This window comes from Lissotriton helveticus, chromosome 3_1, assembly GCF_964261635.1.
Source record: "Lissotriton helveticus chromosome 3_1, aLisHel1.1, whole genome shotgun sequence".
Classification (NCBI taxonomy): domain Eukaryota; kingdom Metazoa; phylum Chordata; class Amphibia; order Caudata; family Salamandridae; genus Lissotriton; species Lissotriton helveticus.
Window position 1 is genome coordinate 979,540,136 of NC_136061.1, and position 25,586 is coordinate 979,565,721.

General features: G+C 49.9%; 1 protein-coding gene across 2 annotated transcripts in view; it reads right to left on the bottom strand.

Moving 5' to 3' along the window:
• Nucleotides 1–25,586, bottom strand: part of DIP2A (DIP2 acetate--CoA ligase A) — a 784,944-nt gene that overhangs the window by 83,104 nt on the left and 676,254 nt on the right. For both annotated transcript variants that reach the window (XM_078681430.1, XM_078681429.1), the window contains one exon: nt 1,958–2,128. In XM_078681430.1, the coding sequence (XP_078537556.1) occupies nt 1,958–2,128 (171 nt within the window). The remainder of the gene's footprint in view (nt 1–1,957; nt 2,129–25,586) is intronic.

A 25,586-nucleotide genomic window follows, 5' to 3' on the forward strand; every position in this document is an offset into this window, starting at 1 on the left:
GATGTGCTCAATCCTACAGTGCAATGCCAGCGTGAAACCTCTGTGCCTAAACAAGGATCTGAGTTCAACCTGCCTATGTAATACAGTCACCATGGTTGAAAAAGGTTAGATCCCAAGTGGGTGTGCCTTCCTTGTACCCCCGGCTACATCATGATGAATAGGTTTGTCTGGCAATGGTGAAAAGTGGTTATGTAACCAGTTGCTTTCACTTTGCCAGGGTATCTGGCACCACTGGCCAAAGGAAAGTGATGACCTCTACCTTGAAAGTGGAGTGGCCATGGGTAGGATATCTTGTTATTGGATATCTTGTTATGCCACTGGCTGGAAGTACAGTTCACTTTATACTCCTACATTTTAAGACGTTCTACGCTAAGATGCACTCTGACGGTGCATTGAACCAAAAAGGGCCAATAGGGAACTCTACTGATAGCAGCCCATAGAGTGCAGGTGTGCATCAGATGACTGCTCGCTAGGCAAGAGATGACATTTAGGCAGGTGAATTGCTGGAAATAGGCGAGGAAAGAAACCTACACAGCCTAAATGGGGGGGGGGGGGGGGGGGGGGGAGGGGGCAAAAAAAAAAACTTACCTTGAACGCCGCTGCTGTCAGCCGCATCGCGCTCTTCTTTTTTCTGGACACAGGTTCCCAGACTGCACTGCGGCAAATCCTGACGCTGCATGAAAGCAACGTTCGTATTGGCCGGAGAGCTGGGAACTTGCTCTCCTAGGCAGACTGGAAGCCTGTGCCTGCTTTCTCCAGCCCCAGCAACCCAGTTGGGGCTGGAGAGGGCATCACTGTGCATGAGGGTTTGGCCGGCCTGAGACGATCAGCCAAACACCTCATGTGCAGTGAAAGGAGTGCCCGCCACTCCCCCACCAGCAACGTCATCCCCTGGACCCGCCCCCAAGACTCATCAGAGTAATGGGGGCGGGTCCAGGGAGATGCAAATAAAAGGATAATAAAACTTGTTTAATTTTACGGTGGTAGTGGGGCGGCGTTCCTCCGCCTTAAAGAAGGGCAGCCGCTGCATAAAAGAACAGCATGTTTCATGCTCGTGTCTGAGGAGAGGAAGGTGCTGGGCCCAAACACGTTGGTATAATGTGCATGGCTTCATACTTGGCAGTCCATGGCCTTAACAACTGGCAGGTGTGCAGGGGATTTATCCGATTCAGGTACCTGGTGCAGCTTGGAATAACAAGGAACAAGGAGAATGTGGGAAGGGGCAGTGCAGGCACAACGGAGGCATTGGTAAACAGATTCACTTCTCTCCACTAGTACGTCCCCATGTACAGGGTGAGGTTGGCAAGGGATTGCTGCACCGAATTCCGTGTTTTATGAGCAGAAGGATACACTTTACAGCTTACACAACAAAGTAGTGTGTTGTCTGCTTAGCAACATACTGACAGCCATTTTATATCTTTAACTCCAATAGGCTTTGCCTCAGTGCTGCCGCACAGAGGCAAAATGAGTAAGGAATTTGATGAACTGGTGAAGGGCTTGTATGAATGCCAGGTTTGTGAGCAGCTTGTGTATGACATGGTATAGGAATAAATGATATCTTCATGCAAAACATTTTTTTTTTTAAACCATTAGGTGGCAAGGTACCTACATTTTGCTATTAAGAAAGAGTGTATAGTAATAGTATAACTAATGCAGGTAAACCACAGGTTAACAGAATGCATATTTCCCAGAATATATTGGGAATGAATGCAGTGATGGGCTCTTAGCATTACAATAAGAGCAGTGGAAGCAGAGGCTGATATGAGAATACTCGGTTTAACATAAGGAATACTCCCCAATTCCCCCACACTAAGTAGTGTTATGGTTCAGGAACTAAGAGAGGAGGTTGGAACTACAATCCTCCATGTGCTATATATATCAAGGCACAATTTTGTTTGATTTATTCACCAGTTGCATGCCCTACTGAGGACAACTGACCCGTGGAGTTAATTCTCACCTGCAAACAAAGGGCCACATTCACCCGGCATCCAAAGGTGGTGCTCACAGCACGAGTTGACAGGCCTAGATCCTTGAAGATTTTGGAGAATGACTGAGTCAGTACAATTCTCGGCCGCTCCTCTGCTACCACCATGCATGTCCTCACACATGAAAGGTTCACTCCTTTCACCTAGGCAATGAAAGAAAGAAAACAGCACATTATTAATAGCTGCAGAAACAGACTATCCTCACATGGAAAAGAACTATGTACTATCCTGGCCCAATGTGACATTTTTTGATTTGCCCTGTTAAACTTCAATGGATTTGACGGTGAGGGTCCACTAAGGGTGCTCCATGTTTCTGTTGCTGAAATAGAAAAACACAAGTCTTTTCTGGGCATGGAATTACACACTGATGCATAGTGGCTGCTGGCTACTGCCACCTCACTCGCATATGGAGAAGATGGTGATTGTGGGCTCTAGTATGGGGCACAGGTTTTTTCACCTGTAACTCAGACTCGTGTCCACCGAACCACTCTGTGTAAAATCCCATCTGGAATGGGAGACCTTCACTTCTTCCTCCATAACAGGGGTGGGTTGTGAGATGTGGCCTGTATACAGTGTGATTATGGTGTTCCGTTATAAGCCGATGTGTCCCGGTGCTTTATGGGTAGAACACAAGTTGTGAAGCACAAGTTGTTGGTTCACCTTCGTGTTGCCTTTGTGGGCGTGACAACACAGTCATGCAGCTTGTACATGCAAGCTCTAATGCCCTTCTTTGAAGGCCCAGCAATTCCACGCAGATAGCTTGCAGAGCCAGCACTCTGTGAGAAAGCAAAGAAAGACCGACCAGAATGATTTTGAGTACACAGGCAGTTGTGGCCCCAACTCTGCCAGACACTTTCCTACGCCGGCATGGAACAGTTAGGCTGTTATTCCCCATTCTTGAAGCAGTCTGTGGCTGAAAAACTGCTACTGGAAAAAAGAAGCAATTCTGCTAAGAAAGCCTCATATGGCTCCCAGAAAATCATATGTTAGGAACAATTTAAGCGGTTAAAACCACAACAGAATGGGAGGGTCGTGGACAATGTATGGAACATCCAAGACGCCAAACCTATCCCATTGACAAATCAGAGTATTAGCCACAGGCAGGGGAAGGGGCTGGTTAATCCCACAATAGTGTTTCCAGGACCTCCACTAACTAACAGCATCTTAATTCCACAACACTCATAGGGTACAGGCTAGGGGCTGACACACACACTGATACCCCCCACCATCTTTTTTGTAGTTACATTGGCTTGGCCTCATTCCTAAACTAGGTTAAAACTCCTTGGCTTCCCCCACTTTATTAAACACAATCCCCTCAGATTGGAATATTGGAACCAACATTTAGCTGAACACTAATCTGATGCCTCAAATTTCAAGTCACACAAGGGCCTGCAAACATCTTAGAGTCCCAAGAACCAAGGCACAATGTTATCAATAAAAATGAACCTTTGTCTTTATATCTGATCTCCTTTTTAATAGTGATGACTTTAAGAACACATTTTAATTTAATTGTATTCAACTGTGTGCTCTTTTGGAAGCCTCTACAAAAGTTTACAGGGCATGCTGTTCAAAACCCCTCCACCCATAAGCCATTTGTAAGAAGGCTTCCTGAAACAACCTGCATACTGTTTATAGGGTGCTTCACAACAACCCTTTATTTCAAAGAGACATGGTCCTCTCCTCTGGCCCAAAGAATGCACTGACCATTCACTCAACTGGCCAGTTTCCCCATTGCTAACTGGAGGAAGAGAAACAGATCTGAGGTCGGACTCCATTGCTGTAATCCAGATTACTGCTGCCATCCTGTTCCAATGCATGTATCAGGTAATGTGTGGTCTCTACATGAACAACACTAAATGGGAACGATCCACTGGGCATCAGCTCCCCTCCAAACGCTGGGCCACATAACCTGAGCGTAGACTCCTCTCATTCTGTTAACTCTTGAAATTGGCAATAACATCACAAGGCTCTGAGCACAGGCCACACATAACAGCATCCATCCACAATTCTGCTTGAGTAATTGTGATCAAAGAACCACCCTTCTAAGGATTTTGAAAGGTGGAAATAAATAAGATTGGATTGACATGGAAATACGCGACCACTTTAGGGAGAAAGGATGGCTGTATCCTTAAAGGTGCCTTATTTCTATGCAGCACAGCATGTGGTTCCAAAAAACATAACGCTTAAAACTCACTGGCTCTGGACAGAAAGCCACATTTTAGTGTTTTTTGAAGGAAGATTCAGTAGAGATAGAAAGAGGTGGAACTCCTCAATGTGCGAAAAAAATTAAAAACTTCTATGGAATAGAAGGTCTCCTACCTAGAACATTTAAAAACCTTCAGTAATATTTATTACACAAACCATTAAAATGAGACCAAAGAGGCACACTTTCGACAGCTACAATAGTTGCCTGGTATACCTTACAGAAAAGAACTGAAAGCCTGATTGAGCTAAGTGGAGAATGTACAGAAAGAAAAAAAATTAGCTCTTCCTTCTGGTTGCCCGCAGGAATCAGATGCAGAAGACATATGATGAGACTGGTAGATGGACGTTTTAATTCTATTAACATTATCATGCATCCACGTGGCAGATTCTGATGGCCATTCGGAGGAATTCTAGAGTGAGACTGTTAAACTAAGAAAAGGAACGTTGTGCTGGAGTAAATTGGATTAGAACCTGGGGGAGAGAGCAGGCTTTCATGTTTGGCCTCTCAGACATCTGGAGCAGATGTGGTAATCTGTAACACTGAGGCAATTCTACAGCAATCGGGATGATCAGGATCATTCTTTGGACTGTTTCAGGGTGATGTTGACCTTTGGAATCAGCAGCATGGGCATTTAAAGGATATTACAAAATATGAAGTTTTACAAAATTCAGATATTATTAGATTATTACCTTTTAAAGATAAATGATGGTGGTTCAAAGGTTCAAAATAAGCTTTATTCGATATTCAGAAAGAAATATCATATAAGCATACATAATTATAACTGTTATAAAGATAGAAATAAAATTTCGGTTTAAAATCATCAATTACATTGTAAAAAAAGTTTCAAAATCAGAAGTAAAAGAGGACAAAAGTCAATATAAAAAAAACTGCATCACTAACACACAGACCATTCTAAACCAAAATATAGTACAGTAGTGTCCCAGTCCTAAAATTTCTTTTCTGCTCCAGAGTTGAGGCAGTATCAACAGAGTTCGTGGTTAGTCATTTTTACATGTCCATCTCGGAAAAGGAAGAGAACACACGATGTTGGGATAAAAATCATGTAAGTCCCATATGGATATTGGGCCGTCTCTTATTTGGGGCGGCCTAGTTTTCAAGTAAGGGACAATGTTACTGTCTCTGAATCTCACAAGTACCAAGTCCCCAGGCAGGTCTTTGGGGAGGGAGCCCAACCAGCTCACCCTTCTGACGCTCCTAATTGCTCCGTATAAGTTACAAGGGAGAGGCCTATTTTTTGACAGCCAGAATTTAGTTTTATTAACTAGATCATGTTGTCTCTCAGGCTTTCCACGTGGGAGAGCAGGTACACCCGCAAGGATGCACACATATGGGGCCGCTTCCGGTGGTAAGTGAATAGAATTAGCCTTCTTGTGACCTACTCTAGGTACAGTCGGCTGGGAGAGGGAGACTGTAGCAGAGTGTTTAGCTATTTTTTGCCCTGGTACACTAGGGCCAGCAGGTTGTGTTTGATGTCCTTTGCCCTGCACAGATGGTTTAGAGCCTGGTTGGATAGCAGTTGATTTAGGGCAATTAAGTATGTCACTACCTTCACCCCCCAGCGGATTTAACTTAATGGTTTTCTCTATACCAGAGAGCCTATCCCCTAGCATGTTAATTTTTTCTAACAGGGGGGTAATCATTGAGCTAAACAGTTGTTCAATAAGGGGCAATATGTGCGAACAAGGAGGAGATGCCATGGGCTCTGGGTGCTCAGGAGTCGGTGGGTTCAGTGAAAAGTTAGAAATGAGTGGACTTAAGCACATTTTGTGAATTGTGGGATCATTTCCTCCTTGATTTACGCCATTTTCTTTCCTTTTCACAGCTTGGGCTTTGGAGGGTTCAAGACATGGAGCGATCGGGCTGCAGGCTTTGTTATATAGTATGTAGGGATCTAGGATTGTAGCCTTGTCTGGAAGTACACCAACGCTTTTGGGCGGAGGGGGGGTTAACAATGTAGCGTAGGTTGTTTGGCATAGGAGGTTTAACTCCTCTAATAAAGAGAACGTTTGCCTATTGCAAGCTTCACTAATTGAATGATCCCCCTTGGAAGTCATGGCGATAAAAGATTATAGAGCGAATTATGACAAAATATCAATACGAGATGGTATTTACCTTCGTGAAATTGGGCAATCAAGTGTGACTACCAAGGGGGGTGGCCCGTCCCGTCCTTATCCGGCCTTAGAGGGCCGTAGAGGGCCCGCCCTTTGCCCGGGCTTAGCCCCGGGCGCTCCCGCGCGCGTCTCGCGTTGCGAGAGGTGTTACTTGTTTTTCAGGCGCCTCCAGGCGCGAAGGTAGCGTCAGGGACGCGACTCGGCCGCCGGGGCACCTGGGGGTTGGAGTTCTGTGACCCGGTGGAGATGGACTGCTGTGCGTGGCTGCCGTTCCCCTCACGGCGCTGGACTGTGCTGGTCAAGCCGTTGCCCTCACGGCAGGTAGGTAGGGCGGTGCAGGGGGACCCTGAGCGCTCGGCGCTCCTTGTTTTTCAGGCGCCTCCAGGCGCGAAGGTAGCGTCAGGGACGCGACTCGGCCGCCGGGGCACCTGGGGGTTGGAGTTCTGTGACCCGGTGGAGATGGACTGCTGTGCGTGGCTGCCGTTCCCCTCACGGCGCTGGACTGTGCTGGTCAAGCCGTTGCCCTCACGGCAGGTAGGTAGGGCGGTGCAGGGGGACCCTGAGCGCTCGGCGCTCCTTGTTTTTCAGGCGCCTCCAGGCGCGAAGGTAGCGTCAGGGACGCGACTCGGCCGCCGGGGCACCTGGGGGTTGGAGTTCTGTGACCCGGTGGAGATGGACTGCTGTGCGTGGCTGCCGTTCCCCTCACGGCGCTGGACTGTGCTGGTCAAGCCGTTGCCCTCACGGCAGGTAGGTAGGGCGGTGCAGGGGGACCCTGAGCGCTCGGCGCTCCTTGTTTTTCAGGCGCCTCCAGGCGCGAAGGTAGCGTCAGGGACGCGACTCGGCCGCCGGGGCACCTGGGGGTTGGAGTTCTGTGACCCGGTGGAGATGGACTGCTGTGCGTGGCTGCCGTTCCCCTCACGGCGCTGGACTGTGCTGGTCAAGCCGTTGCCCTCACGGCAGGTAGGTAGGGCGGTGCAGGGGGACCCTGAGCGCTCGGCGCTCCTTGTTTTTCAGGCGCCTCCAGGCGCGAAGGTAGCGTCAGGGACGCGACTCGGCCGCCGGGGCACCTGGGGGTTGGAGTTCTGTGACCCGGTGGAGATGGACTGCTGTGCGTGGCTGCCGTTCCCCTCACGGCGCTGGACTGTGCTGGTCAAGCCGTTGCCCTCACGGCAGGTAGGTAGGGCGGTGCAGGGGGACCCTGAGCGCTCGGCGCTCCTTGTTTTTCAGGCGCCTCCAGGCGCGAAGGTAGCGTCAGGGACGCGACTCGGCCGCCGGGGCACCTGGGGGTTGGAGTTCTGTGACCCGGTGGAGATGGACTGCTGTGCGTGGCTGCCGTTCCCCTCACGGCGCTGGACTGTGCTGGTCAAGCCGTTGCCCTCACGGCAGGTAGGTAGGGCGGTGCAGGGGGACCCTGAGCGCTCGGCGCTCCTTGTTTTTCAGGCGCCTCCAGGCGCGAAGGTAGCGCCAGGGACGCGACTCGGCCGCCGGGGCACCTGGGGGTTGGAGTTCTGTGACCCGGTGGAGATGGACTGCTGTGCGTGGCTGCCGTTCCCCTCACGGCGCTGGACTGTGCTGGTCAAGCCGTTGCCCTCACGGCAGGTAGGTAGGGCGGTGCAGGGGGACCCTGAGCGCTCGGCGCTCCTTGTTTTTCAGGCGCCTCCAGGCGCGAAGGTAGCGTCAGGGACGCGACTCGGCCGCCGGGGCACCTGGGGGTTGGAGTTCTGTGACCCGGTGGAGATGGACTGCTGTGCGTGGCTGACGTTCCCCTCACGGCGCTGGACTGTGCTGGTCAAGCCGTTGCCCTCACGGCAGGTAGGTAGGGCGGTGCAGGGGGACCCTGAGCGCTCGGCGCTCCTTGTTTTTCAGGCGCCTCCAGGCGCGAAGGTAGCGTCAGGGACGCGACTCGGCCGCCGGGGCACCTGGGGGTTGGAGTTCTGTGACCCGGTGGAGATGGACTGCTGTGCGTGGCTGCCGTTCCCCTCACGGCGCTGGACTGTGCTGGTCAAGCCGTTGCCCTCACGGCAGGTAGGTAGGGCGGTGCATGGTGTTTTTGCAGTTTAATGAGAATAAAGCTTTGATATCTCTTAAGTCAAGGGGATATGTATTGACAGGACCAGGTAAGGTTGCTCAGTTTTTCTATTGACACAAATGATAGTGTCAATTATTTTATGGGATTACGGATGCAATACATATTGTACTCTCCATGACAAATAGGATTATAGAATGGGAACATGTTCCTGAAGGAGTTACAGGCTTCAAATTGAATTGAAATCTTTTTTTCATTCCTGAAGTGAAACATTGTAATAACCAAATGTTATTTAAAACACCAATGAAATATACACAAATTGATAAATATGATCAAATTAAAATGATTATGGTTATATTTGTTTGCTGTCACTAACCATGAGACACTTTAACAAAACAAAGTCTCAAACAATAAAAACTTGCGAACTTGTTTCCCTTTTATTTGCCATATGTTTTCTACACCTGATTTGCCATTTCAGAAACTGAGTATATCAGGGTGTATCCAGTGAAACCAAAAGGGCATGCCATTCAAGCCCAATTTGTGGAACATTAATGGTTTTTGTTCCAGAGCCATTATTCGTATCCTTGAACTCATGTGCTAGAAGTGTATGCCTCCACATTTCTAACACCTGGATGGTGACACCCTGTTACCAAGAACTTTTGTGCCATCAGTCACTGCTAGATAGTATGGAATTTGAACCAAAGAATTTCTACCTTGTTTGCGCTTGGAAAATGCATGCTGGTTGTGTTGTCTGGATCAGGTGAAAAGACCTGACCATCCTTCTAAGACACAGTTCTATCCCCATCCCATCAGGGAGGAGCCCATCGCTACTGTGTGCAAGAGTAAAAGGAACACCTTTCATCAGATTCCTCTATTGACACCACTGCGGAAGAGCCTACAGGGCTGCTAGAGAGCTTGCTGTCCCAGCTCTACCACATTAATATAACTTACCCTGTAAGCATCTGTTTGTGGCATGTAGTGCTATAGATTCACAGGCTGGGCATACTCCTGCCATCTAGTGTTGGGCCCGGATGTGTGCAAGTTGTTTTTCTTCAAAGAAGTCTTCTCGAGTCACGAGGTACTATGATGCCATTTTTGCTGGCAGTGAGCATAGGAGGTGGCTCCACTGTGGAATTGCTTTCCGCACGGCTGGTTAGAATGGAAATGGAGCACAGCAATACAGAAGAGAGATGACCAGGCAGAGAAAAGTTGTAGGATAAAAGATACCTGCAACAACTAAAGGCTTCCGGGGAGGAGGGAGGGTAAATGCGAATCTACATCACTACATACCACAAACAGATGCTTACAGGATAACATTTTCCCTTCAAAGCATGTGTGGCTGTAGATACACATGTTGCACATAGACTGTTAAGCAGTGCTAAGCGGTGGCTAGCTTGAGGAGGTTGCAGATTACTGAAAAAAGTGTACAGAGTACAGCCTGCCGAACATTTGCTTGGTGGTGCCCCAGAATATCCACACAAAAAGGTTTAGTGATAGTGTGCAGTGTGACATTAAGCTGCTTTGCAAATAACAGCTATAGGAATGTTCCCTAAAAAGGCCATTAGAGGCCCCACTTTTTATAGGTAGAGTGGGCTTTGGGAGGGGGAGGGGGGGATACGCAAAGGTCTCTTGGCTTCTGCATAGCATGTTTGAATACACTTAACAATCCACCTGGCCATGCCTGATTAATAAAGAGCCTGTGCCTTGTGCAGATTTCGGAAGGCAAAAAAAGTTATTGAGTCTTGCAAAAGGGTTTTGTTCTATCTACATAGAACATAAGAGTTTGCTTCATATCCAGATTATGGAGAGTCCTTTCTACAGCTGAATCCGGTTAGGGAAAGAAAACTGGCCTAACTTCCAAACAGGTCCGGGCCACCCTTGGAGGAATAATTAATTTAAGACCTTCCATAAAAGCTTTGATAACAGGGATTGCCAAGAGGGATATGTGTTCCCTATACTAAAGATAGGCACTCACTGTAGCTAAGTGGAGCCGAATGGAAGTGTAGGTGAGGCCACATGCCTGCAAGTGTGGAAGGTAACATTGTCCTGGACACTTGCTGCCAAGGGTCAATGTGCCATGATAGGCTGCAATGGATGAATCGTTTCAACATAGCAGGCATGGGTGGTGATCTGCATGCTTCCCTAAGAATGTCCATGCATTCCAAAGGAAGGTTTAGATATCCAAACTCTATGACCTCAAGAGCCAAATCGCAAGGTTGAGGGTTTAGGGGTCGGGGAATCTGATTTCTCGATGGTTATGCGTGAGAAGGTCTGGTCTATCGGGGAGCCACTCATGTGGAACCACAGAGTTTGAGAAGGCTGGTGAACCAGGGCTGACTGGCCCATGTGGGACCCACCAGGATGAGGTGAGAGAGGTCTGCTGAAGTTTCCGAACCATGGACAGAAGAAGTGGGAGAGACGAAAAAGCATAGGCAAATGTCCCGGACCAGATCATCCATAATGCATTGCCCATGGACTATGGGTACCTGAAGGAGAAGCTTGGGTATTTTTCATTTTCTGGGGTGGTGAAGGTCCATTTTGAGAAACCGCCAGAAGTACTTGAGAGTACAGGCAAATGTAGTTCCCACTTGTGGTCTTGTTGCTGCATCCTGCTGAGGTCTACAGATTTGTTGTCCACTTCCAGAAGGTACTTCATCAGCAGATGAACTACGTGGCAGAACGCCCACCATCAAATGCTCATAGCTAACGCAGTCCACTCAGGAGAGAGAGAGTGTCGTCTTGCCTTTGTAGATAGTCATGGCAGTACTGTTGCCTGTACGAATGATCACTAGTTGAAAAGCCAAAAGTTCTAGGCAATTGATGGGACTACCCAGGTGAAAAGGGTGGCCACTGACCTTGGACAGTGAGTGCCTGTAAATGCATCCCCCACCCCATCAAGGAGGAGTCGGTTGTGATGGTGGTGTGCAGAATGAGGGCGAGAAAGGGCCACCCCTGCAACAGGTTGCATCTGTTCCACCACTGTAAAGAGCAATAAGTGCTGCTTCCAACCAACACTAGATCTTCCCAATGACCCTCTGCTTCAGACAACTGTTGCGCTCAGCATTCTTGCAACGGGCTCATGTATAACCTGAAGTGGAGTACTATTGTTTTGACGGTGACCCAGTGGTCTGGCTGAAAAAAACGAAGCAACGCCTGGAAGGCTTCCCCCCTTGCAGGACTGGGATAGACCCTGTCCATCAATGGGTTGAGGACAGCCCCTAGATAGGGCTGAATCTGAAGGGGTTGGAGGTGGAACTTGGTGTCCTTGATGGTAAAGCCCAAGTCGTGTAGAAAGTTTATAGTGGCCTGAGTATGTGCGAGAACTGCTGATGATTTGCACTCTTGATCAGCCAGTCATCCAGGTAAGGTAACATGTGGCTGCCCTTGCGCTGTAGGTATGTGGCTATCACTGCTAAATACTTTGAAAAAACTCTGGGGGCGATGGTGACACCGAACAGCAGCACCATGAATTGATAATATTTGCCACTTACCACAAACAGCAGGTAGCATAAGTGAGCTGGGGAAATTGTAATGTAGAAGTAGGCATCTTTGAGGTCGAGGGCAGTCATGAAGTCGTCTTGTTGCAGTAGTGATAAGACATCCTCTAAAGTGAGCACGGGGAAGTGTTCTGACAGGATGTACTCGTCTAGTAACCTGAATTCTAGAATGGGCCTGCTGGAACTGTCCTTGTAGAGGGAATACATCCCTGTGCCTTGTAGGTGTGGTGGCACTGTCTCTGTAGCACCCTTGAAGAGTGCAGCATGCATCTCTTTCCGATGTAGGAGTTTGTGCTGTTGGGAGAGGATGTGTCTGCGAGTGGGTTGTTGGGAGGAGAGGAAGCGAGCATCAATATTAACCATGACGTGTCTAGCACCCACTGGTCTGAGGTGATATGCTTGCATGTGGTTCAGACCCCTTGAAGGCAATCCCCGAAAGATGTCATGTGATCAGGGAAAGTAGGGGTAAATCACTGTTTGGTGGGGGCAGTTCCCTTGCGAAACCACCCTACCTCTACCTTTGGAGCACCTTATGTACCACGAATATAACCCCTGGTGGAGGGATGTTAAGGCTGCTGGAGTTAGAAGGAGGTGGAAGCCTCTGAGGGAGTGTCCTTAGAGCCACCTCGGTAGGCAGGGTGCCAAAATGACCCACAAGGGGAGGGCGTTTGAAGGGCACCTGTTGCCTTGGCTGTCGTGTCCTTGATTTTCTCCAGCATCTGATCAACCTGCGGTCTGAAGAGGTGTTTTCTGTCGAAGGGCAAGTTGATGCTGCTGGACATCTGGCGTGAAGCCAGAGACACGGAGCTAAGCATTCATACAGGTGAGGATGCTGGAATTACTGCCACGTGCCGCAGTGTCATCAAACAAGGTGACAAGGTAGGTTGTTATAATCGAATTGAATAGAAACCTAGACAATCAATTCTAAGGTCTGCGTGCTTTACTTCACTTTGACTTCCAACTTTTTGAAGAGCAAAATTCACCCAATCATTTAATGTCATGAGAAGGGCGACACATCATTTGGATGGACATTGTAAGTGAATAAACATTAACATTAAATGCACATAACATGTTAAAACACAATTGTTGCAGCACGCAGACTTTAGAATTGATTGTCTAGGGTTCTATTTAATTGGATTATAACAACATACCTGGTCACTTTGTTTGTTTGATGGTATTGTAATGGTCCAGGCCAGGTAGTGACAGGACCCAAGCCTTGTTCGTTTATATAGCTTGCGGCAGTGTCAGCAGCATCCGAGGCCCTTCATTTAACCCTAGTGTACTCTGTCATACCTGGAAAGTAATCCAAATGTATTAACAATCTACCAATGGGTACCCAACTGAGCAGCGACACATATGCCAGCAGCATCAATCTTCTTACTTTTCTTAAAGGAGTGACCACCGGGCTTTAACGGGTACATTGAAAATATCAGGAGCTGGTTTGAGCAACCCCTTCAGCATTGGGAGGTACTGTATAGAATGCTGAGAGGACAAGAGGGTTTCCATCAGAAAATCCTCCTCCATGGCATCCTTATCCATTTCCACCTTGTGGAAAGAGGCCTCCCTGTTGAGGACTTCATGGTAAGAGGTGGTGTCATCTGGCGAGAGGGATGGGCAGGCAGGATAAAGGTTGGGGTTTGTGATCCACGCAGGAACTAAAGCCAAGTTACTACTTGTGTAAAGATATATCTGTATGAGATTCCTAACCTTAGAATATCCCCAGGCGTCAGACTGGATACGGAAAGATTTGCTAGCAGTAACCCTGCGCGTCAGTAGGTGCGTCGCGCGGCTCCGCGTCCCTCGCTGGTGTCGTATGTGCCGAGATGACGTCACGGAGACTTCGCGCGCGGACTTCAGTTCTGTACACGACTTTCCGCGCCAGGAACGCAGAGCCATGCAAGAAACTGACCACTGGTGCCATGAAACTAGGGCCCTGAAAGGGATGTCCTTAACCCTAGTAATCAGTTCACAGGACGGGGAGGATGGGTGGGGTGTAAGGAATCTATCACTAACTAATGTCTCTTACAGATATATCATTACACAAGTAGTAACTTGTGCATCTGAAAGAGACACGTTAGTGATAGATTCCTTACCTCAGAATAGATACCCCAGCAATACCAACCCCGGTGGTGGGTCTGCGAATAAGATTACACCAGAAAGTCACGAAGAACAGAACGGCCAAAAAAGCTGTTTCTCCGGACTTGACTGTCAAGGTAGTAATGCTTGGTAAACGTGTGCAGCGAGGCCCACATAGCTGCCTGACAAATGTCCTGCAAGGGAACGCCGCGTCCCAAGGCAGTAGTTGCTGCGGTTGCCATGGTAGAATGGGCACGCAGCCCCAGAAGAGGGTCCTTCTTAGCCAACGAGTAACAGGCCTTGATGCAGAGAACGACCCACCGAGAGATGATCCGTTTGTGCATTGCCCGACCTTTTTTGACTTCCTGCTGGAGAAGCGCAAAGTGACCCCTGACATGTGGTGGAACTGAGGTGGCATGGCTGGGGGGAGGGGGGTAGACTCGAAGGGGAGGGAGTAATCTCTCCGGACAAGTTGCAGCACCCACCGGTCGGAAGTGACAGAAAGCCAATGGGGAAGGTGATGACGAATCCTGCCACCCACTGGCGTGGGGTGCTCCCCGAAGCTCAGACTAGAAAGGCTTTGAGGCAGATGTCGCGGAGGTGGACTGGCGCTCACGCCGGCCCCCGGACCCGGAGACGCCATGGCGGCCTCCAGGGCCACGCTGAGTTTGGTTCTGCATAGGAAGAATCTCCGTCCCAGAGCCTACAGCCTTTGTTCACCTTCCAAGATCTCCATTGATTAACATTGAGCGCCCAACGGGTCAAAAGCACCCTGCACCTAGCCGCCTGAGTGGACGTTGGCAGTGCAACCTTTGCCCTAATCTACTTCCCTATTTGCCCTGAAAAAGTGACCGACCAGGAGCCTAGCTACCACAGCCGCGTGGCCTGCTAGCCAGCAGCCACCAACGGCAGGCCCCCTGCCTCTCATAGGATAACATTGGGCCTAAATACCTCGGCACCCGGCTCCCCCTGTGCCGCTGAGGGTGTACCAACTGTACCTACCTGACCATGGGAGACCCCTGAGTCTATGCCCAGAACCTTAACTGTGCCAGTCGAGTACTAACCCAAAAGACGATAACTCACTTTTCTTCCATAGGGTTACATTGACTGGTTTCACTTGGAAATTCTATTAAGTGTGGAGTTTTGAAACTTTGAAATATTCACCTAAAATCAGCTAAACAACGAATCCCAATTTACTCACCTGTCATCAGGAGAGAACCCAGTGCTGCATCTTTTAACCCAGCACTGAACCTGAAAAGTAATTTTAACCGTACTTACCAGTAACTTGTATTTCCTTCCATAGGAGTCCATTGTCTGGTTTTTCACCAGAAAAGTTTCCAAGTGTCGATTTTCAAAAACTACAAATATTCCTTAAAAACCACCTGTATGACTTAAACGCATTCTTTCAGGTGTTTGCAGGAGATGCACCAGTGCTGGATCCAGGACCAACACTGAGTAAGAAAAAGTAACAACAACACTACTTACCTGCTAAGTGAATTTCCTCCCATAGGATAACATTGGTGATTCTATGTGTCAACTTTTAAAATACAATAATATTCCTTAAAAATCACTGCTGAAACCAAAACGCAATTTTACTCAACTGTTTACAGGAGATGCCCCAGGACTGAATCTAGGATCCAGTCCTGTGGTTAGAAAAGTAATCCATAAATTAACCGATAGCATTTAACTAGAAATTGAGCTCAATGTTGCATTGTGTTGCCCATTGCAACAACTCTAACTACTGCACTTAAAAAGTCTATTGCCTACTAGCAAAGTATTTAAACTAAAGTAATTCATTCTGAGAAAGTATATTTTGATACCTTGTTGGTTCTAAAATAAATTTTGATACAAAACAATTTTTCTTGAGTGTGTGAAACCTTTTGCTGACTGAGTGTGTACAACAAATGCTTTACACTGTCCTCTGATACTGCCTTACTTCTCGACCAAGCTAAAACTTTAGAGAGTAAGGTTATATCTAACTTTAGCCTCTGACAAACCTTTGGGGACGGTGGACTCTGTACACACTGTACCTTACTTTGGTCCAGTATATACAAAGCCACTTTCTTACAGTCCCTGGGCTGGGCACTACCCCCTATCCTGCTTCTCTCATGTGGGAGGGGGGCAGGAGCCCATCTGTGATTGGGCAGGGCTCCCCGTCCTTAAGATGGCTGGAGCCCGGAGTTGTGCTTCACCTCGCCTCTCCCACCTGAGGGGTGGAGTTGGCACAGGCTGGCACACCACCTTTCCTCACGTAGGGTTTCCGGCCAGTCTTCCCGCCAGAGTGGGAGTCAGAACCGGTGGGGGCCAGTTGCTGAGTACAGAAAGTGGCCTGGAGAAGCTCACAAAGGCGGCATGACTTTGAAGCTTCCCCTGCCCATCCTGGGGAAGGAGACCTAGCACCTTGCCCAGGATGTGCATTGTTGCAGGCCCAGGAGAGCGGAGGACTCTCTACCCAGGTGTCCAACAACATGTCTGCGGTGTGGCAGCCTCTCAGACAAGATGTGGATTGTAGGTTAGGTTCAGGGACAACACTAAGTTGCCCTATGTCGTGCATTTAGCATTAAATCTCACACTGGCATCAGTGTGGGTTTAATGTGCTGAGAAGTTTGATATCAAACTTCTCAGTCTTTAGTGAAGCCATCATAGTGCTGTGGAGTTCGTAATGACAACCTCCCAGCACTTTATACTCTTAATGACAGCACTGCACTTACAGTGCCCAGGAATGGCCCCTGGGTACTGTACGGGCACAGGGGTCATGCACCTGTGCCTACACCACTGGCATAGTGCACCCAGCTAGAGGGGTGACTGATGGATGCCAGGGCAGTGTGTTTGTGAGCATGGCACAGAGGGATGTGTGCCATGTCGACTCTTTGTTTAGTTCTGCACCAAGACACTCAGCCTGCAAAGGCAGTGTGTGTGTGTGTGTCAGGGTACAGGGCCCCTTAGGGTGGCACAATAAGTGCTGCAGACCTTAGGGTCTTCTCTGGTCACAATGCCCTGGGTACCCAGGGTACCATTTATCCGGTGCTGACAGGTGGCCAGAGATGCCAATTGGGTTTTAGTTTCAACACAGTTTTAGGGAAGGAACACAGGCCTCGTTGGCAGGAGCCCAGGGCACACTCAGTCAAAGCACATCAGCAATTCAGCAAAAAGTGGTGGCATACCATGCAAGAAAGATGGCACTTTCTCACAGATCCTGACAGGGGACCGCAGGGTCCAAAGGCGCACCGGCGGGAGTCCGAGGCCTAAACAGGCAGTCTATGGCAGCAAGAAACTCTTGCACCTGTGCGGGAGTCGCCGATGGACCCAGGTAAGGCGGGTAGGCCGTGGAAGGAGCCGCAGGGGCGGAACTCCTGTCCCCCTCGTCTGCATCCGAGGACCAACGGGGGGGATGTCGGAGAGCGACAACGCTTCTTCGACTTCTTTTTGTGTTGTCTCTTACCCGAATCCTAGGGTGAAGACTTGGAGACCGAGGAGCGGTGATGGTGGCCCAGCGAGCGATCACGAGAACGGCCCCTAGACCGCAAATGGCGCTGGGACGAGTCCCGAAATGTAAGCAACTTCTGGCGCCGCTCCCTCAAGGGCTTCGGGGCCATGGACAGACAGCTCAGACAGGACCAGGAGTCGTGGTCGTGCTCCAGGCAGTAGAGACAGACGTCGTGGGGGTCCGCCACAAACATATTGCGACGGCAGGCCCCACAGGACTTAAAACCAGGCATCCGTACGCACCAGAGAAGACCAACAAGAGACAAAAAGTCCCAAAAAAAGATAGTCAAAAAGTGACTAGGGTACGTGCTCTAACCGAATCTGTGCTTACTGGCGTGGAAAAAGAAAGAACTGATGTCAGTGCGCATGGGTGGCACCTAAGTAGTCTCCGTGACGTCATCTCGGCGCATACGACGGCAGAGAGGGACGCAGAGCCGCACAACGCCACCTACTGACGCTCAGGGGTAGTGCTATCAAAACTTTCCGGATCCAGTCCGACGCCTGGGGATATTCTAAGGCAAGGAATCTATCACTAACGTTTCTCTTTCAGATATATGTTACGCTCTTGTAATAATGGACCTACACCATATGCTCTTCATTAAATTCACTTATCTACATTTGCTGACTCTAGTACTGATTTCGCTTTCCTGGGACCTCACAGGCTTTCTCAGGTTTAGGATTAGTGGCACAATGGCCTCCTGTTTTTGTTTTTTTGGCAGTGTATCTCTAACACTCCAAATGCTGCATGCCATCTCTGCTCCAGAGCTTTTCCACAGGGAGTGAGTTCCTGCTGGATGTTCAGGGAGCCAGTGATGCCCTTGTAGTTACTGTGCGCATTATACTGAACAAATTGCAAACTCGACCTCCAAATGTTCAACCTCATGTTTCATCCTGTAACTTGGTTGTTTGTCTGCAAGGGGCAATCCTCAAAGTGTGCAGTCCTACATAAATGAACATCAACCTTTAAGTAATATATTGTTGCTCTCAGATTGTCTGTGCCCTGCCTCACCCTTGATTGTACCCCACAAAAGATAGCAGTTTTCCAAGCTATTCTGTTCTTGAGTAACATTGACACAGCAGCATAGGTGGAGGACGTGTCAAAATGAATATGCTACTTACCAGTATGCATCTGTTCTTGGCATGTAGGGCTGCTGACATTCATATCTATAGCATAGATCGCCGCCTAGTGTTGGGTCCGGATGATTGCACATTGTTGTCCTGGAAGAGTCTTCGAAGTATCACGAGATAGGTGGCTCCTCCCCTGGACTACAGTGCGCATGGGCATCGACTCCATCCTCAGATTGTTTTTAGCCATTGTGGCAAAGATGGAGTGTAACAGTGTAAGCGATGGCCATGCTAAGAGGAAGTGTAAATAAGTCTGCAGCCGCTACAGGCGCCGGGGAGGAGGGCCGGTGATATGAATGTCAGCAGCCCTACATGCCAAGAACAGATGCATACTGGTAAGTAGCATATTCAGTTCGAGGCATGTGGGCTTCTGAATTCATATCTATAGCATAGAATACATAGCAGTCCCTCCATTAACGGCGGCCGCCTGTGCCAGCTGCAGAAGTCTGAAATAGTGTCTTAAGAACAGCCTGCCCTACAGCTGCCTGCTGCTTGGAGTGCACATCTACACAGTAATGTTTAGTAAATGTATGTGGTGTAGACCATGTGGCTGCTCTACAAATATCTTCCAAAGGGATATTACCAAGGAAAGCCATAGAGGCCCCCAACTTGCGGGTGGAGTGGGCTCTGGGAGGGACCGTTAAAGTGCGCTTAGCCTTGTGATAGCAAATCTGCATACACTTAACGATCCACCTGGCTATACCTGCTTTGGAAATGGGGTTGCCTTTGTGCTGGGCCGAAAAGGCAACAAAGAGTTGTTGTGTCTTCCTAAATGCTTTGGTCCTATCGATGTAGTACATTAAAGCTCGTTTGACATCCAGAGTGTGGAGCATTCTTTCGGCCACCGTCTCTGGGTTTTGAAAGAACGTGGGCAGTTCAATGGTCTGATTGACATGGAACTGCGAAACCACTTTAGGAAGAAATTTAGGGTTAGTGCGCAGCACCACCCTGTTAGAGTGAATTTGAATGAATGGCTCTTGTACAGTGAGCGCCTGCAGCTCACTAACACGTCGTAGAGACGTAATGGCAATGAGAAAAGCCACTTTCCACGTTAAGAACTGAATCTCACATGAAAGTAGAGGCTCAAAAGGTGGGCCCATCAACCTGGTGAGGACCACATTGAGGTTCCATACGGGAGCTGGCGGGGTCCTTGGAGGGATGACCCGCTTTAGTGCTTCTAGGAAGGCTTTAATGGCGGGCACTCTGAAAATGGAGAGATGCTGCCTGTTTTGGAGATAAGCCGCTATGGCGGATAAGTGTATCCGAATGGAAGCATATGCCAGATTGCATTTGTAAAGATGTAACAAATAACAGATGATGTTGGGAATGGATGCATCTAGCGGGTTGATGTGGTGTTCAGTACAGTAAACGACAAACCGCTTCCATTTCGCTGCATAGCAGGCTCTAGTGGTGGGCTTTCTCGCCTCCCGAATGATATCCATGCATTCTGGAGGCAAGTCAAGGTAGCCAAACTCTAAGACCTCAGGAGCCAGATCGCCAGATTGAGCGGTTGCGGATCTGGATGCTGAATGTCGCCATGGTTCTGCGTCAAAAGCCTGGGTGTGAGGTGCAGCCGTTGATGCGGTACCACAGACAGTTCTAGAAACGTGGTGTACCATGGTTGGCGTGCCCACGTTGGAGCAACCAGGATGAGTGTCATCGAGTGTTGCTTTAGCTTTTTTGCCACTAGCGGTATGAGAGGCGCTGGGGGAAAAGCGTACGCAAATCTGCCTGACCAGTTCATCCATATCGCATTGCCCTGCGACTGTGGGTGAGGGAACCTGGCGGCAAAGCTTTGGCATTTTGCGTTTTCCCTTGTGGCGAACAGGTCTATCTCTGGATGACCCCACTGCTGGAAGTACGGGCGGAGTACTGATGGATGTATCACCCACTCGTGCATTTGGTGGCTGTACCTGCTGAGCAGGTCCGCCATCTGATTGTCCTTGCCTGGGAGGTGTTCCGCCATGAGCAAGATGTTCCTCTGAATGGCCCACTTCCACATGCTCTGAGCCAGATGAGACAACTGTGGAGAGTGTGTACCTCCCTGCTTTTGGATGAAGTACATGGCCGTCATGTTGTCCGTCCGGATCAACACGACCTTGTTGCACAGATGTACTTTGAATGCATTCAGCGCCATGAAGATTGCCATCAGTTTTAGGTAGTTGATGTGCATCTTCCTTTGCTGCTGCGTCCATAGTCCCTGCACCGTGTAGTGGAGTACATGAGCTCCCCATCCCTGGAGAGATGCGTCCGTCGTCAGGATAATCTGTGGCACAGGCTCCTGGAACGGTCGGCCCTTGCAAAGGTTGTGTGGAGTCCACCAATGCAGAGAGTTGTATGCCCGACCAGTCACCAACACTAGGTCGTTCAACCGCCCTTGAGCCTGAGTCCATTGATGCGCCAAGCATTCTTGGAGCGGACGCATATGTAACCTCGCGTGCGGGACTATGAAGATGCAGGAGGCCATCATGCCTATCAACTGCATGAACACTCTCGCTGGAAGGGAGTGTTGCGGTCTGAACTTTCAGATTAGCGACTGGATGTTGTCGATCCTCACTGAATTTGGCTGAGCCGTGGCCGCCAGAGTATCTATCGTCGCGCCCAGATACTGCCGCACATGGGCCGGCTGAAGGTGCGACTTCGGATAGTTCAGTGAGAAGCCCAGACCGCGAAGAAGGTGAATGGTGTGGGACATGTTGGCGGCGCACTGCTGGGCTGACTTTGCCTGAACCGGCCAGTCGTCCAGGTAAGGGTAGACATGTAAGTTGTGTCTTCTGAGGTGCGCAGCCACTGTCGCCAGACACATTGTGAACACTCTGGGTGCCGTGGTCACTCCGAAAGGAAGGACCTTGAATTGGTAATGCCGATTTAGAACGGTGAATCTGAGGTATTTCTTGTGTGATGGATGGAGCGAAATGTGGAAGTAAGCATCCTTGAGGTCCAAGGTTGCGAGGAAGTCTCCCTGATTGAGCAACTGAAGAACTTGCTGCAGCGTCAGCATGTGGAAGTGTTCGGAGAGAATATACTGGTTCAGGGGCCTGAGGTCCAGAATAGGTCTGAGGGACCCGTCCTTCTTTGGGATCAAGAAGTACAGGGAGTACACTCCTGTGCCTTCTTCCTCCACTGGCACGAGCTCTATTGCGCCCTTTTGCAGCATGACAAGAACCTCCTGCTGCAATAAGTGCAAATGCTCCGTGGACATAGGACGGTGTTTTGGTGGTATGTTGGGTGGAGTGGATGTGAGCTCCAAACAATAACCAAACTGGATAAGTTTCCTGAACCACCTCTCTGTGGTGATGGATTTCCAGACTGGCAGGAACTGCTGGAGTCTCCCCCCGACAGGTGTGGAATGGTCGGGGGCAGTGACAGGGCGTCACTGTTTGTTGGAGGCGGAGGAACGGGAGTTGTTGTTGCCCCTGCCTCTGCCCTTGGAGCTGTTGCCCCGGTAACCTCCTCTACTCTGCTTGGTGTAAGAGGATTGCGCCCCACCTTTATTGAATTGTGTTTGCTGGGACATCTGGCCTCTGGTAACACCCCTATTGCCTGAGCGACGAAAAGTGCTCCCTCGAAACTGTTGGGACTGTAGAGCTCCCATGGACTTAGCAGTCTCGGTATCATTTTTTATTTTTTCCAGGGTGGTATCCACCTCAGGACCAAATAATCTGTCAGGGTTTACCGGCTGGTACAGGATGGTAGTTTGTATCTCCGGCTTAAACCCGGAGATTCGAAGCCATGCCTGACGTCTCAACATCACACTCGTATTGATTGCCCTGGCTGCAGTGTCCGCAACGTCTAGTGCACACTTAATGGAAGCGTTGGAGATGAGCTTCCCTTCCTGGATAAGCATCTCCGCTGCCTCTGTATATTGGTCTGGTAGATGTTGCAACAGGGTCTCTAGTGTGTCGTAGTGCGCCCTGTCGTATCTAGCCAAGAGTGCATGCGTGTTAGAGATACGCCAGATATTGGCCGCCTGAGCTGCCACTCTCTTTCCTGATGCCTCCAGCACTTTGGATTCTTTGTCCGGGGGAGGAGCTTCACCAGTGGTCTGCGAATTCGCCCTTTTGCGGGCATTAGAAACAACCAGAGAGTCCAATGGCAACTGGCCCTTGATGTAGGTAGGATTGCTAGGTGCCGGTCTGTATTTTTTCTCAATTCTAGGGTTGACAACCCTGGACCGCGTGGGCTCCTTAAAAATGTCTGCAGCATGTTTCAGGACCCCCTTTAAATTGGGAGAGTCTTTACAGTCTTTTCAGCTGTTGAAAAAGTGACAAAGAGGAAGTCCACCTCAACAGGGTCAGCATGCAGCTGAACGTCGTGTTTTTTTTGCTGCCCTCTCGATTAAGGCATTAAATGCTGCAGAATCCTCAGTGGGAGAGGTCTTGACGTTGTAGACCTGAGGGTCATGGGCGGGTTGCTGATTCCCCCTGGTCTCCTGTCCCTGCCCATGAGTCCTGTTGTTCATCAGGATCTGTGTTGGCAGGAAAGTTGTACTCCTCGTCATCATCCCCAGCATCCTCTACATCCGAATAAGTTGGTGAGGGTGTGGCAATTCTTGGAGTCCGAGGAACCAGTGGCTCGACCAAGACTGGTGAATCTGAAGCAGGCTTTTTGCGCTTTAGAGGAATTGTGTATGACTCCAAAGGCTGTGTCGCCGTAATCTTCCTCTTGGAAAGCGTAAGCTTCCCGGTGTCGGCATCGATGAAACGCTCAGACTGCTCCTCAACCAATGGTGGTCGATGCGTCAAGCCCCCAGCCGGGTGAGTAGGCTTCGACCCCGCAGAACACTGCAAGTGCGCTTCGGGCACCGACCGTGGTGCGAAGGCCTTCAGTGCCACCTTCGGCGGCAGCGTGAAGAGGATTGGCGTCGAAGACTTAGACGATGGGACAGATTGCTTCGGGGCGGAAGGTGTCTTTGGTTCTTCCGTCGAAGCCTTGTCCCTGATACGTTTCAGGGAGTCCGAGACCTGCTTCGTAAAGGAAGCGGACGGTTTCGTCGACCCGACAGACGACCTCGGCTCACTAACATGTGAAGACTCGAGCGTCGATGACTTGGTCTTTTCCAGACGAGGCGTAGGAGCATCCTTCTTAGGGGCGCTACGCCCCCCCTTCCGTGACAGCAGACATCGACGCCGACTGTTTCGGATCGGCGGCCTGGGTAACCTGTTTCGGGTCCCCAGTTTTCGGCTCGATGCCCTTGCTGGACTTCGGCTCGAAGCCCTTCTTGGACTTCGGCTCGACGCCCTTGCTTAACTCCGGCTCGACGCCCTTCTTGGACTTCGGCTCGACGCCCTTGACCAACTTCGGCTCGACGCCCTTGCTTAACTCCGGCTCGACGCCCTTCTTGGACTTCGGCTCAACGCCCTTGACCAACTTCGGCTCGACGCCTTTGCCCGACTTCACCGGGTCGACCACTTTCTTTGGCTTGGGTTGCCCCTACACCTCGGAAGACGAGGGTGCCGACGTCTTCGGTTTCGATGGCGTTTCAACCACTTTCAGTTTTGTCGACACCGAAGGTTTCACTTTTGGTTTCGTTTTCGACAATGGCGGCTCCACCGAAGTGTCCGTAGCCGGGCCTGAAGGCGGGGCCGTGGATCCTGGTAGAAGGTCTTGGGTAAGGCCGCGTGGCGATCCCTTGACCTGAGCCTTTGTAATTGTTCGAACGGGGCATAGCTCTTCCTCTGAGCTATCTTCCATGGCCCCATAGGCCTCATTGTCGTCTCCTACCTCGTCGACGACTTCTTCTACGTCTAGGCCTTCGACATCCGCATCATAGTCGTAGTCGATGTCCTCCGTTGGAGGTGAAATCTGCATCTGAACTTCGTGTTCGTCTGCTTCTTCGCAGTCGAAGATGTCCACTGGTGCCGGGGCCGACTGCCGGGCCTCCATGCGCGCCGCGCGCCGAAGCCGAATCGTCTTCTTCGAACGAAACCTGGAACAAGCCATACAGTTGGCTTCATCGTGGTCCGTCGACAGGCACTTGTTGCACACCGGGTGGACGTCGATGTGGGGATACTTGGATCCACACACAGGACAATTCTTGAACGGGCTTTGTTCCATGTTGTCGAGGGTCTTGCTGCGTCGACCGGGCCTCGATCACCGAAGAGTCACGCGACTCCCTGGATATCCAACTCGGGAACTGAGTCGGAATAGAACCGGGCACCGAACGCAAACAATACCGACGGTATGAAAAAGGCCTTCGGGCCTCGAAAAGTTTATGTTGACTCCGAACTGGAGATAACGAAATTACATCCGAACCCAATGGCGGAAAAAAACAATCTGAGGATGGAGTCGATGCCCATGCGCACTGTAGTCCAGGGGAGGAGCCACCTATCTCGTGATACTTCGAAGACTCTTCCAGGACGACAATGTGCAATCATCCGGACCCAACACTAGGCGGCGATCTATGCTATAGATATGAATTCAGCAGCCCACATGCCTCGAACATAGACAGAACACATCCACCAGCAATATGTCATTTTTAAATGAAACCGTTCACGTACAAAGTACCCGTTCGCAAACCAAGATGCACATACCAGCAAAAAAAAAATACGGGACAACGCATACACTTGTGCAGCATTACACATGCAGCATGCCAGCATGTAAGTTAGATTGTAGTAGACAGCAGCACACAGTTTACACTCGCCCACAGAGCAACAGTCTGAGTTGTAGTAGGAGCTCACCTGTAATGCCTTGACCTCTGGTCCAGGCCAGCACTCCCCAGCAGCTCTGGCTCGCAGTCACACCGCTCCGGCTCGGAGCCCCTCCACAAGCAGAGTTTGCGCCGGCAGCGCGCCTCAGGTGTTTACACTTCTTCCTGCCGTTCCGTTTTGTATAGTAATTCCCCCTTTACTCTCTTATTATTTAATTGCCAGGTCCATTGTGTGTTGTTTACAATGTTTTTTACTGTGTACTGTTGTACTTGTTCCCGCAGCTGCTGCCCCTGCGGCCCGTCCCCGACACAGCCCCACTCACACCCCCCTCCCCTACTTAATGCCGATCGCTGTGGGGGAGCGTGTGTAATGCCTCGACCTCTGGTCCAGGCCAGCACACCCC